The sequence below is a fragment of the Hippocampus zosterae genome, chromosome 20 (assembly GCF_025434085.1).
Source record: "Hippocampus zosterae strain Florida chromosome 20, ASM2543408v3, whole genome shotgun sequence".
Taxonomy (NCBI): Eukaryota; Metazoa; Chordata; class Actinopteri; order Syngnathiformes; family Syngnathidae; genus Hippocampus; species Hippocampus zosterae.
In genome coordinates this window covers 6003472-6019807 of record NC_067470.1, presented here as the reverse complement: position 1 = coordinate 6019807, position 16336 = coordinate 6003472, and the positions used below count along the sequence as shown (strand labels likewise).

The window sequence follows — 16336 nt, the reverse complement described above, 5'->3', positions numbered from 1 at the left end:
AACCAAATAAAAAAGTCAATAACAGTTTATTCAACTATTGTTTAAGTTACTGTAATGAGGGGTTTGGTTACAAGAAAATTCTTACAATATGTCTCTTTTTTATGACGCGAGGATTTTGGTAGAGATTTTAGCAAGCATCATGGAAGTTGACATGTCTGATTTGCTTCTCGCGGGCCACATAAAATGATATGGCGGGCCAGATCTGGCCCCCGGGCCTTGAATTTGACACCTGTGGCCTATATCATCAATCGAGATCTAATGGAGGGGTTCTTCCCAAGCTATGACACTCACTGTATCAATTTAATCAGCGTTAATAGGCGTGGTAATAAGCTTGGTAGTGTACAAATTCTGAATGACCTTTTTTGTCATCGGAGGGTAACGTAAACAGGAACCGCTGTGTTCGCGCTCAGTGGAAACAATAGCGTCGTCAGACTGTTAATTGACACTGGTCGGGTGTAGTAGATGGGGAAGGAGGCCTAAAAGGGTTTCATTGTAAACAGACATCATGCATATGGGGCCAGTGACAATTTGTGAGGGGGTGAATTGAATCAAGAAAGACATATAAAGCAGTCATTCAGGATCTGCAGCTATACGCAATACAATTCTTGGCCTTAAAAGTATAGGTTTGTTCAGCTCAACCGCCAATGGTATCTAAAAAAATAAAATAAAAGTTTAATTAGTCACGAGCCGTATTTCTTGCAGCCGTTACAGACACTTGGGCACCTCAAAAGCAGAAATGCAAATTCGCGTCCAGTAACCGGTGAAGAAGTATTTGCACTTGGTTACTTCCACCACTTCTACTCTTATTACTGGGCACAAATATGGGGGGGGGGGGGGGGGGCAGCATTAGGGTAATACTACAGGCAGGAGTCTGAGCGTCTTGTTGCTCTTCTGCAATGTAATGCAGTTGCAAGCGGAAGAGGATGAGGGGGAGGGAAGAGACAGCGGGGGAGGGAGAAATAGAGAGAGACCGAGAGAGAGAGAGGGGTGGGGGGTGAGTGCACTTCATCCAGTCGTACGAGCACACAAGGCTGTCAAGCTCACATCGACTGCAGCCCATCCCTCTGCGATCGTGGTCCTGCTCCGTTTTCATCGTGCTGGAACATGGACACGCTCTAAAGCGCACCACCCAAGCCAGTCCACTTGTCCAATACCCGAAATTCGTCCTGCCGTCGGCTCAAGTGAGGGTAGTAATGATGGAGTATTGGAGGCAGTGCGCGCTGTGGTTGATCAACTGCAAGGTGCTTCCAGCAAACCATCGGGTGACGTGGGAGACTGCGCAGGTATTCGATTTGGCGCAAACCCTCCGGGATGGAGTGCTCCTTTGCCACCTCCTCAACAACCTCAGGCCTCAGTCGATCAATCTCAAGGAGATCAACCTGCGACCTCAAATGTCACAGGTACGAGAAGAGAAACGCCGCATCTGCTGCTACGCGGTCAAATATAGCATCGTGGCGCCAGACTCCGTTCACTGTCATGCACATTTCGGGGTCTTCTTGATCTCTTGGCAAACAAACAAGCGTATGACAACGTTTTCGTCGAGCCGCACGTGCACGGGAGAGTAGTGAAAGAATTCGGCATAAAACTGCTCACGATTTGGACGTCAGCTTCAAGAAAATCATAACTTTGTCTTCAGTTTGGGTGCATTATAGTCAACGCCTCCGCAATCTTTTTTTCTCTCTCCGTGAAATAACGGAACAGCTCACGCACGTTATTGTTTATTGTGACACTTTCAAGTTCGATATGAAGTGAGTCAAATTTGCTGCCAGTTAGAGCAATCATATCACATAATCCCCCAAAAGTCTGTAAATGTTGTGGGTTCGTTTGGTCACTTTATATTTTTCTTTGGTCATCTTTGAACAATCACAGCAAAATGCTCCCGAGTCAATGTATGAGTGATAAAGATACACGGTGGATTAAGGCAAAGTGTGAATGTGATTTTGATTGTTTTTTTTTTAGGGGGTAGGGGGGGGGGGGTTCTACAAGATTTAAAGTGACAGTCATCAAGGGAGGGGTTGATTCCAACAATGTGTATTTTTGTGGCGAGTCTCATCATAATGAAGAAAACAACCCCTCGGCGCAATTTTAGTCTGTGGTTTTGTGAAGGCTACAGCAGCAAGCAAGAGTTTGAGTCAATCAGTGCCACTGTTAAAGATGTCCATGCACTGTCTGCAGTCGTCGGAACGATAGAGAGCTGTGGCCACATGGTTCCTATTTGTCAGATAGCATCTACCTCAATAGCCAGAGCGGGCCAGATTAATATTGAGCGTTGGATTCAGTCATCACACACGGTGACTGCGAAACGCAGCTACTAAGCCCGTAGAGCTCCTCTACTCAGGTCCAGCAACAACCATTTGATATAGATAATATCATATGTATTGATGTAGGCTCACGTGGATGGAGAGTCGTATGAGGCTAGTTTCCTGGAAAAAGCTCTCCAAACACAATGGCGCGGTGGCCGCGTCAATATAATCCACAGTTAGTTCTCTCACAATCGAACAGAGTATCCGCTTGTCAGCTCCAGTGGGTCAAGTGGACAATTTAGATCAGCATTTGCAATTCTAATGGCATCAATGGCGATGGAAACAACTAGCGAAGGATCCTTTTAACCCAGACAAAATTTGATTGAGGTTGTAAGAAGAGAAGCATTTACTGAACAAAGTCAAGCTTGCAGCTAATAGTTGCAAGTGTGGACGTAAACATCAGCGTGAGTGGTTCTTAGCGCTTTGTGTCAGTTACCACACAATGCGGTAAAACAGCATGCTTGTAAAAGAACTGTAATGTCATATTTATGCACATTGCATGACCTGACTACGATTGGGTTATTTATAGGCAGAGTTTGTTTTTACGCATGGTTGAATGGCTTACTCACACAGGGAGCCAGTAATGGTGCTGCATGTGGGGCCACATTGGTGGCTGTGGAAACACGGCTGGAAATTACGTAGAGTGCAAGTGTAGGGACACATGGTGACATCATTTATTATTTCATGTCACCGTTAATCGGGTGTTCCTTAATACTTTGAATATTAATATCTTGTGCTAGAGTACACTTCATGCTCACATTGGCACTGCATTATTCTGAGCACTCACTTTGGTCATCACGATTGAGTTGGAAATCAGTGTCAGCTGTCCTCTCCAAGCAACATTTAACATAACCGAGGGTGGAATTGAATTTCCCCTTTTCTGCGCATAATTCATGGGGGCCCCTGGCAGCTATTTTGTCATTGGCCAATAACGACTCATGTGACGCCACTGCGGCCTTACCCAAGGGACCTTCAAGATGGAAAGACAAAGGCAATGATGGGACTGGCCTACAAAGAGACTGTCTGGGTCTCTCTATTTAGAGTCATAGATCCAAGGACGAAAAAGACCCCTGAAGGAGGGCTTGTCCCAACTGTGCTTGTCTTGCCTGTGTAATTAAAGCATCAGAGGTTTGATTTTGCCATTGGGACAAGTTGCTTCTCATTCTGCGTCATTTCTTTTTCTGTTCGAGTGAGTCGCATGTGCTCGAGTTTGCTAAGAAAGGGAGTCGTGCTACAACAGCAGAGTCAGCGGGTTACTTGTTTGCAAAGAACCCCTCGATTAAGACAAGTAGCTCGGATGTGTTTTTCCGCTCAGGAAATTAGTTGCCTTATTTTGTGGTGAAAATGGACCTGAAATTGATGAGCCATATGTTGTGTATGTGAACGCGAGGATGTATGCAATCATGTTGTTTACAAGATATGCTTTAAACATTTACAACAGAGTGAATCAAATTTTCAGTTATGGCCCTCAGAGCAAAAATGACACTCTTTGATCACTGTTTTACGGCTGTCTTTGTTCAATTATAACGTCTAGACAACCGCATTAACTGCCACATTTTACTTTTACTAGCAATAGTTAAGAGCTCAAATTCACGAAACTTAGGTCGGTCATGAATCAACCGAAAGTCTCAACTTCTATTATTTTTTTTTCTCCCAATCCCCGTGCTTGGGGGGTTGCCGTTGCCTTCTTGTCCAGAAACACACGATTCTAGAACATTGTCGCAACTATTACAACAGCTGAACACATCTCCCACAGCAGCACAGAAAATCAGGAAACAGAATAGAGGAAGGAAGTGAAACTAAACATGCCCTCAGTAAGCTCAGCCCAAAGCAGTGACATGCCAGGCACAATGAAGAGAAAAGACGCCTCTCTTCACACAGACAGAGAGACAGAGAACACCCCTCACCCCAAAAAAAAAGAAGAAAAAAAAACTGTTGTACGTTGCCTGCGCAACGCCGCCTTCCAAGATTTGATCTTCATTTTTGGAAAGTGAAAGCGCAAAGAAAAAGATGTCGCCTCAGCAAGAGCGTGGTCTAATTCTAACCGGCGTCAAAGAGAGCAGCAAAAGAACATAGAGGTGCATTATCTTACAATGTCAACACATTTCTAACCAACAACAACAACAACAAAAAATACCACGATGACTTCATTTCAACATTTCTGAATTATCAGCTGTTCTCCTTCCCAGATCAAGTATCTACCCTGCAGGTAGCTCAGACTATGCCCCAATACAAAACGATGCACATTACTTTTATACACTTTGAGAACAGCATTATACATAATAAATGGTCCCTATGTATATTTAATGTCGCCGACACAAAAATCTGTGACGCCAAAGACTGAGAAAACTTCTAGTGAGCCATGCGCATGGTGGGCTTCAAAGCCTGCGACGCTCGCAAGTCATTCTCACAGACAAGCGTTAGAAAATGAGGGGCCTGTTTGATCAAGATGAATCTTTCCATTCCTTTGGCTTCTCATGGACCTGTCAGGTCATACGAGGGCAGGGAAACTCATCAGCTTAAGCACAAAGTCGCTTTTGATGAAGAAATATCGCACCGAGTGGAAACAGCACGTGACTGCAGCCATGCATGCCATGTCAACTCAATGCACCAAGGTTTACGATTCCTACTTAATTCAGTCGCACCGGTTTGTTCCGCAGTGCTCCCCCTCCGCCCCCCCCACTCCGTGCATGTGCATGTGCTGCCGTATACACAGTGACTTTGCATGTAGTTGTCAGACAAGATGATGTGATATTGCACCGGTGGACGTATACCGGACATGCAAACAGCAGACAAAATTTTCATTTAATCACCAAGGGAACAATCCTACGCCATAGCCAACCTCAAAAGACACCTCCAGTACATGTTGAAATATCGGAAATGGCCTGAATTTTATGAGGAGAGATTTGGGCGTAGAGTGTGCCTCGCAATGAATATTAGGTAACCCTTCTATAATCTAGAAAATCCATTTTCCATCCATTCTAGAATATCAATACTGGTGAACCATCGTAGTAGGAAATGCTATTTTAAGCGTCATCACAGGCCCCTATCTCAAATGACTGGACAGTTTCCAGAGATATCGGTTTGTGCCCCCTTTCTGATCTTTGCCAAAAAAAAAAAAGTGACGATGACATTCAGAAGGCAAACATTTTGATGAAAGCAAACCTCATGTCCTGCAGCAGTGTGTCTGTCACATTTTACTGTCAGGTTCACTGTGGTGGAAAAGTGCATCCGAGCCAGGTGCACATTGTTGATCTCAACACACTAAGCTAGCCCATAGTAGGAGTCACATAAATACTGCCAAAGCCTCGTGCATTTCAGCAGATTATTGACTTCATGGACAAAGCCAAGTGATGGATGACTGTTGTCAATGCTGGAAGTGGGAATTCTCACATTGATGGAATGACGAATGATAGGGATGATGGAAGACTCCCTGCATAGAATAAAAATTGTTCTTAATGACCCCTGAGACTCAGTGGACAAGCCATGAGATACACATGTTGAATCTAACAATATGAGAGGTAGACCCCCCCCCCCCCCCCCCCCGACAAAAAATGTGTTTGTTAAGGTGATGGTCATTTGCGGCGGTGAAAATTGCACTGTCAACATGCTGAGTGTATTTAGCCTCTCTTATGTAACTCAATTAATCCTACCTCACATTTTCACAAGCCAATCAGCTAAAATGACAAAAGATGTGTTCTTGCAAGATTCATATTACATATTGCACTCTACTAGTGGGGGTTGGGGTTTCACCTTTGGGTATACATTGGGATGGGAGGGGTCACTACGGTTTAAAGTAGCATTTCATGGAAAATGGCTTTGGACACATTTATTGGCAATGTGGGGGAGGGAGCATGCTGGGAAGAGTATGTGTGTGTGTGTGTGTGTGTGTGTGTGTGTGCGGGGGTCCTGTCTCTTTATTGTCTTTACATTTAGAAAACTGGAAAGCATGGAGAATTGTACATTCGATATATTACCTGGTGAAACTGCAGCTGGTGCTCCTGACATACTTGATATGTTGAACAGCTTCATGATGATGCTTCCTGATGCGCGTGGGTACAAAAAAAAAAAAAGAAAAAAGAGAAGGGACGCTTTTCGATATCAATGTTTTATGGCAGTGATATGACAAGTAGAAAATGAATGAGAGCTGAAACAGGCTTTCAGATCGTACTATCGATTTAACAAATGGATGGCTTCCATTTTGGAGACGGCAACGTCCATCTGCTGTTACCAAAAAAAAAAAAAAAAACGCTGTTCAAGTGCCTGATTGATTCTCAGTTTGGCGGGCTCTAAAACTGTAATGGACCACAGTTAGAGCGCAGTCTTCAGCTTCTTCTAACGCTAAGAGATCCCTATTTTGGATCACAGAGAATTGCGTTATTTAGTGACACGTGTTCTGCAATCGACTGATGAGCAGTGCACGATATGCCTTGCCTCTCATCCAAAAGTCAGCTGGAATAGGCTCCTGCTCACCTTCACCAAGATGAGCTGGACAAAATGGATGGATGGACGGGTGGAAAAAGCATGTTGCTGAGTAACGGCATGCACACCAAGCAGGGCTGCTTCCTCCTACCTAAAGAGGACAAACGTGCCAGTGGAAGTGGAAAAAAAACTGTGGAGTCAATCAAAGGAAACATGATAAGATGTGATATGGAGGCGGACCCCAAATGGACTCGGTGTCATGAAATCTGCTGGAAAATGGACTGGAAAGACTTGAGTCAGTCGACAAAGTTTCAATGCTTCGATCTGGACAGCACACCAACCCCATCCAATGTTGCTGGAATGAAAAGTGACGGGAGACACACAGATTCGAATGTAATGTCTGGTCATGGCGCGACCGTCTCTTGGGTCCCTGCAGTGAACCCAACGGCACAGACTGTAAGATGAAAAAGCCGTTTAATCGGTGCCTTCATTTGTGCGGCACCTCTCATTTCCTGGTTAGACAGCAGACAGGCTTGATGTCAGAGCGGCGATCAGATGTGACTTGGCACCTTTAAAAAAAATGCTTGACAGAAGATCATGGGATGTAAGTTGCTCAAGCCTAATTTCTTGATTTCCTTTGACAAAAAGAAGAAACTGGCCGAGACAAAAACTAACCTACCTGTACATCTTTTCGTCACATACTCACCTATCTAGCTTAATGAATGAGTCAACAGCCACTCAATGCCCGTAACTGTGACTGTTATAGTCATAGATAGCTGTTTTTTTTTTTTAAATTTAGAACTATTTGCTGACAACCGGGAGATGTTTCCAATATTTGGGGTAAACCCCATTTGTATGAGCGGATAATATATGATGTCTCAGTATGACACAGTGAATCTGGAATGTATCAAATAAAGTGTCTGCTGAGTGTAGCTTCAGGAAGTATTCCACTGGACTAAATTACAACGGGGCGGCCCGGTAGTCCAGTGGTTAGCACGTCGGCTTGACAGTGCAGAGGTACCGGGTTCGATTCCAGCTCCGGCCTCCCTGTGTGGAGTTTGCATGTTCTCCCCGGGCCTGCATGGGTTTTCTCCGGGTGCTCCGGTTTCCTCCCACATTCCAAAAATGTGCATAGCAGGCTGAGGCTGATTGAACACTCTAAATTGTCCCTAGGTGTGAGTGTGAGTGTGAATGGTTGTTCGTCTCTGTGTGCAACCGATTCAGGGTGTCCCCCGCCTACTGCCCGGAGACAGCTGGGATAGGCTCCAGCACCCCCCGCGACCCTAGTGAGGATCAAGCGGTTAGGAAGATGAATGAATGAATGAATAAATTACATCCTTACCTCTGCAATCTGCATTCTGCCCATTTATTGGCCTTCGTCAAGGCTCATACAACGAGAGACAAGCCCTTCAGCCGTGCAGCGAGCGGCGGGCGTACGCAAACTGGATGTCATTACGCTCTACAATTTGCACAGGGGCCATAACAAGGCTTCAGCTTGTTGCTATGGAGCTTGGACGACGGAATACATCAGCAGGAACGGGATACGTATTGAGGACACTAAGCACGGCCTGACACATATCAAAAAGAGCAGCAGTAAGATGACTTGACTCTCAGGGCTCATATTTGTTTGACATTCCAGATGCTCGGAGTATCGTTAAATGGAGTGGTGGGATTTAAAGCTCTTTGCATACTATTCTTGAAAAACTTTATATGTACTGTATTAACTGTGTGTGTGTGTGTGTGTGTGTGTGTGTGTGTGTGTGTGTGTGTGTGTGCGTACAACCATTCATACTTCCTTTCACACCTTCGGACAATTTAGAGCTGTTTTCGTGGTGGGCCGCATCATTACACGAGCAATAAATGAATTTCTCGACTTCCAATGTGGCTGAAACAGGATAACGGTCCATAGGCAACATTTTAATTGCATTCCTTCTAGATTTCAATGTGCACACAATTTTCCAGCTTCTTAGTTGATCAGAAATAGCTTGCGGAGTCGCTGCCGATTCATTTTTCAAGGCTTGGTCTGCACTCTTGCCGTTTTACATTTGGCTTGTTAGCGCTGCCTGCGGAAAAGTTCCTTCTGAGCTTCCCCGCAATTGTCCTCAACTCGTAGCCAGCCCGACACACTCTGCTACGTTTGTGCTGTGTGAAGCTGCTTCCTTGAGATAATGTACAGAATCCCCAGGAACTCTCCGGAGACTGTAGGCGGACAAGATGTGCTTGTCTGATAAAATAGACCGATGTGTACAAATGTAAACATTCAATAATACAGTTACAGCTGCTCCTACTCGGCATCTTATCGGGAGCTCATTGGCTTGGGGTCTGTTTTCTTTTTGGCGAAGGTGCCTTGTCTTCAAGATGTAATTCAATTTGGAGTCAAGGACTATTTCATATTTTTCTCCACTGAGACAAATTTCGTTATGCTTTGTGTATGAGTGAAGGAATAGGCCCGTCCTGCAGCTTTTCTCCTTCGATGGAGCATATCATTTTCTGACATGTCAATGGGTACATTGTTTTCCCACAGTTGTATTTTTGCTCTCCGCTAGTTCCTTGAGGACAAATTCTACCGAGGTTGAAAGATGTAACATTTTAAAGGTACAGGGATAGGTGAGCTAAGAAATGGAATAACACCACAGTTCAAAGCGGTCTCAATAATAATGGCTGGCTAGCAATAAAAAAAAAAAAATTACTGACTTCATTAAATGGAGGAATTAAATGTTCTGAAATTCTTTCGTCCCACTTACAGCAACAACACACGTTCATTTTAGACATCATATTCAATGCAGCAGCAACAATAGCCAGTATAAAGTAGCATATAAAGACATCATACCAAATGGTGACCGATTACTTTTGCAACGGCGGTGTCAATGAAGCACTTTTGAGTTAACCTTGCTTTGCAAAGACTTCACAGCGCTGTTTAGCAAAAAGCACATTCGGATTCATTTGATGTCGATTTGCTGCGCTAATGCGCAATTCAGTTCACATCGAGGTTATATTCGTTGTGGAATGCACATTTCCACATGAGGTCATCTGGTTAACCTCGTCCCATGAGTGTGGGTGGATAGTGATGTGGCAAAAAACATCACTTCCTGAAAAGAAAAAAGAAAAAAAAAGTTGTTTCATCAGCATGCTCCTCAGTTCCATCCTGTATCAATTACAGGAAGGATAGCAGCCACAAGCCAGAGAATACCGCTTGTTGGCTAACATCACTCTGATGACACCTTCCCCTTCCCTCCCCCCCCAGTCTGCATCATTGCTTTCCTAATAAAGAGTATAACGGTCTGAAAGAAGTTTTCGGTAAATCTTACTATACTTCAACCTAAATGGACAGTTTTAACAATTTCATTCCAGCATTTGGCTGTGAGCATTTCAATAGAAACTCACTGAATTGATTAGCCCCTTTATACACCTCCAACCTACGTAAATATTTTTTTTTTGGGGGGGGGGGAGCAAATATGCATTTATACTGATCATCCATTCTAACCAATTCCAGCCATCCTTTTCAAGAATGGGAACTTAAAACGCAAAGTTACTTGGTCTGTGTGTATTCGGCAACACACAGAGCGCTGACAAAATAATACGTTATGATACGGGTACGAGGTCATTCTTCGGTGCAAATAACACGTACCTGTGCTCGTATATGGACAGTTTCCTCATTCACCAACGATGTTTCTCTTCCCGATTCAGTTCCTCTGCCTGAAGAACATCAGGACTTTTCTGGCAGCCTGCAATGACTTATTTGGCATGAAGAAAAGTGAGCTGTTTGAGGCCTTTGACCTTTTCGACGTCAGGGATTTTGGAAAGGTGAGATACCGGTACCACAGAAGCATACGGTAGCTTGTCCAAATACTTGGGAGAATCTCCAGGGATTCACACGAATCAGGCCATTTTGCCTTTGCCTCCAAGTTATGAAATCTGTCAGTCAGAAAGAACACACCCCAAAAAAAAGCTCTCAAACATTGCAATGAGTGCATCCTTCCTGACTATGCTTGTACACTCATCAAAGGGGCAAATAAATCAAACACAACAGCAAAGCAACACTTGGCGCTTAACACCCTGACCTTCACGGCCACACACACACATTCTCAAAAGAAAAAAAAAAATCAAAAGGCTCCGGAACATGTGCTGGCATCCAGGCCAAAAGATTTCTAATGAAGTCTCCCGGGGGCATCCCGGGGTCAGCCGGAGACTTGTGAAAGAACTGCAGACGCACTTACAGCTTAGAGTCAGCAACCTTATCAAAAGTAATGAACACTTTTGCTCCTCTCAAGACAGCTTGCTGAGACGTACTCCCCCCCCCCCCTCCTAATGAGAGGAAGTGATTAAAATGCTGCGTCACGCTGCTGCTTATTTGCTTCAGAAAGTTGCAGTCGGCCACTTTTGCAGGACAGGTTCTCAGTTAAAAGGCAAGACTGCGAAAAAACACAAAGCACAGCCGAAGGGAAAGCTGCTGAAATTTCACCACAGTCGGATCTCATTGACCGCATCAAGACTGTAGAAATCAAAAGAAAAAAGTTTAAAATCTTCTCCCTGAACACGCTTGAGATCTTTTTACAACCGTGCTTGTGACGCACGTGATTCAAATGCAAATGCTTTTTTGAAAGAGGTCTCATTTTAATTTGTCTCTCGTGATTCCAGTTGGCCCAGACACAATTTTTTTTTTGATGACTCTCTTGAGTGACTCCCACATTGCCCAGAGTACATTTTACATCTCTGAGATTAGACAGCAAGCCGGCAACTGTAATGCTCGCTTGGCTGGCTCCGCGGAAGCTAATGGAGCAAGGAGCAGCGGGAATGGGCTAAGCTGCCACTCACCTACGGGGTTTTTTTGTTTTTTTTTTGTGGTTTGTTTTAAGAATAGTCTCCTCGCTCCTTATGAATTAAATATCAAGTATCTGTTTGTTGTCGTGCTCCTAGAGTGGTGGAAATTCACTTTGCTAAAGTTCAGATCCTTCCTGACCTTCTGTGCCTTTAAAATCAGGGCGAGAAGCCATTAGCAGAGAAAACATGACAAGAATGGAACTAAAAGCCGCTGGATGCCGGCGACACTCGTTCAAAGCTGCAGAGCACTGCGGTGTCGGCGAAACACGCTTCATGTGCATCAAATCTGTCTGTGGTTGTTTTGTCCTCGGTGCAAGAACATCTGCTTTACAGATCGGTCCTGAAAACACATGAAGGGTTTCAGACTTCGGGGTTCTTCAAGATTCAAGATTCTTAGCCAACATGAACTCTGACTTTGGCACCTTGTTATTTCGGATTGGTCACCCTTTGCATTCATTTATGTCCAGTCGCTATCCGGTCCCAAAAAAACGGTACGGTCTTCTCATCTCGCAGCGTCGCATGCGAACGTGGGGTTGGGGAAAAGGACACAAATGCCTTTTGTTAGGTTTGTTCGGTTGAGCTTCGGTCCACGCGCTCCACTGAGTACTCCTCCCATGTTGATGTGAAGGACGCACTTGAGCGGTGTATCATTTTTTTTTTTTAATTTCGGGTTCTGTATTTGCAGAGAGCTCGGCCAGAGGCGTAACACTCACGTCTTTAAAGAGGTTAGCATTGACACAAAGCGCAATGACACTTTTATGTCAGCCGGGGTGGAATCTTCTCTCCTATATCAATTGTCGCGAGAATTTTGAAGAGAGTGAACATGCTGAGGTTGAGTGTACTTTTGGGTGGGGGGGGGGGGGGTGATTGAAACGGACATGCGAGTGCAATGCAAAAAATGAAAGGGGAGCAGGAGACGGAGGTTTATTGATTAGTTATTTTCCCTTCAGGTATCAGTGATACGTTTAACAGTGGAAATCCAGTAAGGCGGTGATACAGCCCCCCCCCCCCATTAGCTCGCCCTTCCTCTCTCCTTCCTCCCCCCTCCGTTGCCCTTCAGCTGTTCTCTAACCAGACAATTTGAGTGGCCAGATATCACATGTCTTCCATGGTAATGGATACCTTGGCGGGATGTTTGCAGCATTTGCCTGAAGCTACTGTGCGGTCGACATTTACATTGACACATTTTCCTCCGCGGCGTACGTCGGCCGTGGAGGACTTAGCAAATCGTCTACTTGTCTTGCTCACAGCGGGGGAACATTCCCGTGATGACATTTTTAAGTCGGCCGAGAGATTTATTGTCGCTGTAACTCTGGGTTGTTCCTCCGATGCAATCCTAGGACAGTAACGGTATTCGTATCGGGATGTATTTTCTCGTTGCCAATGTTCATGCTGCTTTCCTCGTTTCGGATGTGGATTTTGGCACTTGAGAGTAGACCGATCAATAGTCATGTCGAACAAAAACCCCAAAAAAGGGCTCAACTCAATGGCTGCAGTGGAAAGGATCCCACTACGATGTTGAACCCCCCCCCCCCCCCTCCCCCACACCACTAAACCATGCTCTGATTTAAATACGCCCACTCAAGGGTGATACACTTTTGCATTGAAATTTGAACAATTTGACGGGAGCTTTAAAAGTGGCTGTGTGCTCAAAGGTCTGTGGATAATTCACGGGCTCCCGGTAACTGAATTGCTCGGCGCTCGCATCTACTTGAGTCACACTTCTGTTGGCCTTCTTCAAGCGTGAATGCACGCACAAACACGCGCGTAGGCACAACCGAGGGCCGGTGACGTCTGTGCCTCTTCGCCCAGCAGCTGCAGCTCCAAATCCTCTGTGATTGTTTCAGGATGTAAGAGGGAAACGGTCTTTGATGATCGCGGACGTGCGTTTGATCCCCGTGTGAGCGCATTGAACGTCTTAGCCGCGACAACTACCACCTGATGGCATGTAGGAGGGTCCTGTGGGGGTGGTTGACAAGACATTTTTTTTCTTTTCGTCACTGAAAATACAATACGAGCCAAAACATTCTTTCACCCCGATGGTTGTAGTGTGCTCATTAAAATGTCAGCCGAATATATTTATCCCAGAGGGTGATCCAAGCTGTATACTTCTCCTCAAGTCACATAGAGTGGAATTGCTGATGTTGAACACAAACAGTTCTGAGACGATGCATGATTTGTGGAGTGTTAGAAGCAAAAAAAATCCCATCATTAATAATGATTCATTCATTCATTCATTCATCTTCCTAACCGCTTGATCCTCACTAGGGTCACGGGGGTGCTGGAGCCTATCCCAGCTGTCTCCGGCACGTAGGCGGGGGACACCCTGAATCGGTTGCACACAGAGACGAACAACCATTCACACTCACACTCACACCTAGGGACAATTTAGAGTGTTCAAACAGCCTGCCATGCATGTTTTTTGGAATGTGGGAGGAAACCGGAGCACCCGGAGAAAACCCACGCAGGCCCGGGGAGAACATGCAAACTCCACACAGGGAGGCCGGAGCTGGAATCGAACCCGGTACCTCTGCACTGTGAAGCCCACGTGCTAACCACTGGACTACCGGGCCGCCCATCATTAATAATGATCACAGAGGAAAAAAAAAAATCAGTGTCTGGTTCAAATGATTACATCGCCATCATGAACCATGCGGCCCGGTTACGGTTCATACATTTCAACACTTCGAACTTTGACAGTGCATGTTTTAGTATTGAGTACATATTTTGAGCTTTGAGCTCTGTGAAATAATATCCGGAGTCCTTAATAATATGAAAATGTTCTTTTGGTAGATGTGGCTAACGCAGCATTTCCCCACTTTTTTTTTTTTTTGCATCAATTAGACACACTTTCAAGTTGATTTGTGAAGTGTCGGAATGCAGTTTGAAAGGACAGTGCGCAAGGTCGAATTTGTTTTCTGGCACCTTGGTGAGAAGTCAGCATTTTTCACTCTCACCGGTTGCCGGAGAAGATACTCGGCAGATATTTTTAGGCCACCGCTGAGTCCGGGCCAGCCGGTGCGCATGTGAGGCTGAGCCACCGTGGACAGGATCAAAGACCGCAAAGGACAAACCGCAAGTCTATAAACTCGTCCCCCCTCACCTCACTGTCCTACTTTCTGACAGCTTTTTTTTTTTTTTAATCCATCTTCACAAGTCAGCGCTCGGCTCGCTGGAACTACGGGGATTGGCGACGATGTACTCGGTGCGATGCAGAATAGAGTTTAAAGATTGGACTCATCGTTTACATTGCTGACTTAACTGTATCCGATTGTGGCAAATCTGGTTTCGCTATGGATAAGATACAGGTTGAGGTGAAATTATTGGTGGGGTTATGATATATCTGCTATTGTGTGTGACAGATGGGCAGATACAAAAATCATCTCGTCATTCCATACCTTAGTTTACGACGTTCCTTTTGGGCCATTCTTTTCGACCTCAGATCGGTTGGAATTCAGACTTGGGTCCTGTTGATGACTGTCGGAGGTGCCCTGCGTGTTCCCTCTTTAAATTTGGAAGATGAAAGCGGGCCCATGGAAGAAAGCGCTTTTCGCAGAGCACTTTCTGGCTCAACGTAAAGCATGAAAGGATGACGGGTTCCATCTTCAACTGAAGTGGAATCTCTGTTCTTTCAGCATTTTGCAGACAACATTCCTTTGAATCCTCGAAGTGCCGGAGGCGGCATCTGCCATCACTCCACTCACAATGAAGAGGGTTTCACAGGGGTGGTTATGATATTTCAAGCTATGTCAGAAATGTTTTTCTGGAACATAAAGATTTCAGGAGCTGTGCATTGTATTCCATTTATTCATTTTCCAGATGCTCAACACTTACCATGAAGCTTGTTTTTTTTTCTTCTTCTCCTCCCCTCTGTCTTGCTTCCCAGATTGTGGAGGTGGAGTAGGTGGATGCACTGTGAAAGTAAAAAGGAATCACATCAACCTTCTCCACTATGATGTGAAGGAAATATACCACCTCGTTACATACTGCGGCATCTAACAATATCTCACAATATTTTACTCCTCAAATTTACATAATGAGTCATGCCCTATTTTCTTTTTTTTTTTTTTAAACAGGTGTGCCTGCACATATTAATTTGTGTTGGAATCAATTCGAGCAGCATGCTTTTTAAAAATGTTATTATTTAGTACTTCTCACTGCTATAATGTCATCAAAGAATGATGTCATAATGCCAACAAGTTCGTGGTGTGTATATTCATCGATTTTGGTTTCTTGGCATATCGTCTCGCAATTTTCCAAGTGGTAACCGATCTACAGAGGAAGAATATAGCTTTGATGTCGTTAGGTTAAAATCTTCACAGCATTTCTGTCTCTGTAAAAGCTCCAAATGGACCATTTGGTGCATTTGTAACGGATGCATGGTTTCATTTTACTCGGACTCACATTATTCTAGTCTTTTACAATTGTGCACAGCTGCATGACTAAAAGTGGGGAATTTGCGTAGTGAGCTCTCGTGCATATTCCCCGCTTATTTATAATTCTTCGTGATTGTAATGCAGGGCCATCCTGAGGGTGTTCTTACTGATGCAAACGCAATTATCCCTTATAGATATGACAAGATGGCTATTTGCGGCCGCCTTGAAATCGCCAACCGTTTGTTGCATAACAGAGTCACGAAAGTGGGCTTTTCTTGTGTGATACCAAACTATGCTATTCTATAATATGGGCTGTTTTGTCAGACAATATTTTTTGGGCATCTGTGAGATTAAACCGTTTTTTTTCTCACCCTTTCTCTTTAGCAATGTTACATTATCACCTACTGGCTTGGT

General features: G+C 44.6%; 1 protein-coding gene across 3 annotated transcripts in view; it reads left to right on the top strand.

Moving 5' to 3' along the window:
- Positions 1-892: 892 nt before the first annotated feature.
- The window catches only part of LOC127593261 (guanine nucleotide exchange factor VAV3), a 44118-nt gene continuing 28674 nt past the window's right edge, over positions 893-16336 (top strand). The window contains exons 1-2 of one of the 3 annotated variants that reach the window (XM_052054573.1): positions 893-1400; positions 10413-10529. In XM_052054573.1, the coding sequence (XP_051910533.1) occupies positions 1194-1400; positions 10413-10529 (324 nt within the window). In that variant the 5' untranslated portion in view covers positions 893-1193. The remainder of the gene's footprint in view (positions 1401-10412; positions 10530-16336) is intronic. The other 2 variants (XM_052054572.1, XM_052054574.1) reach the window with 2 other exon arrangements.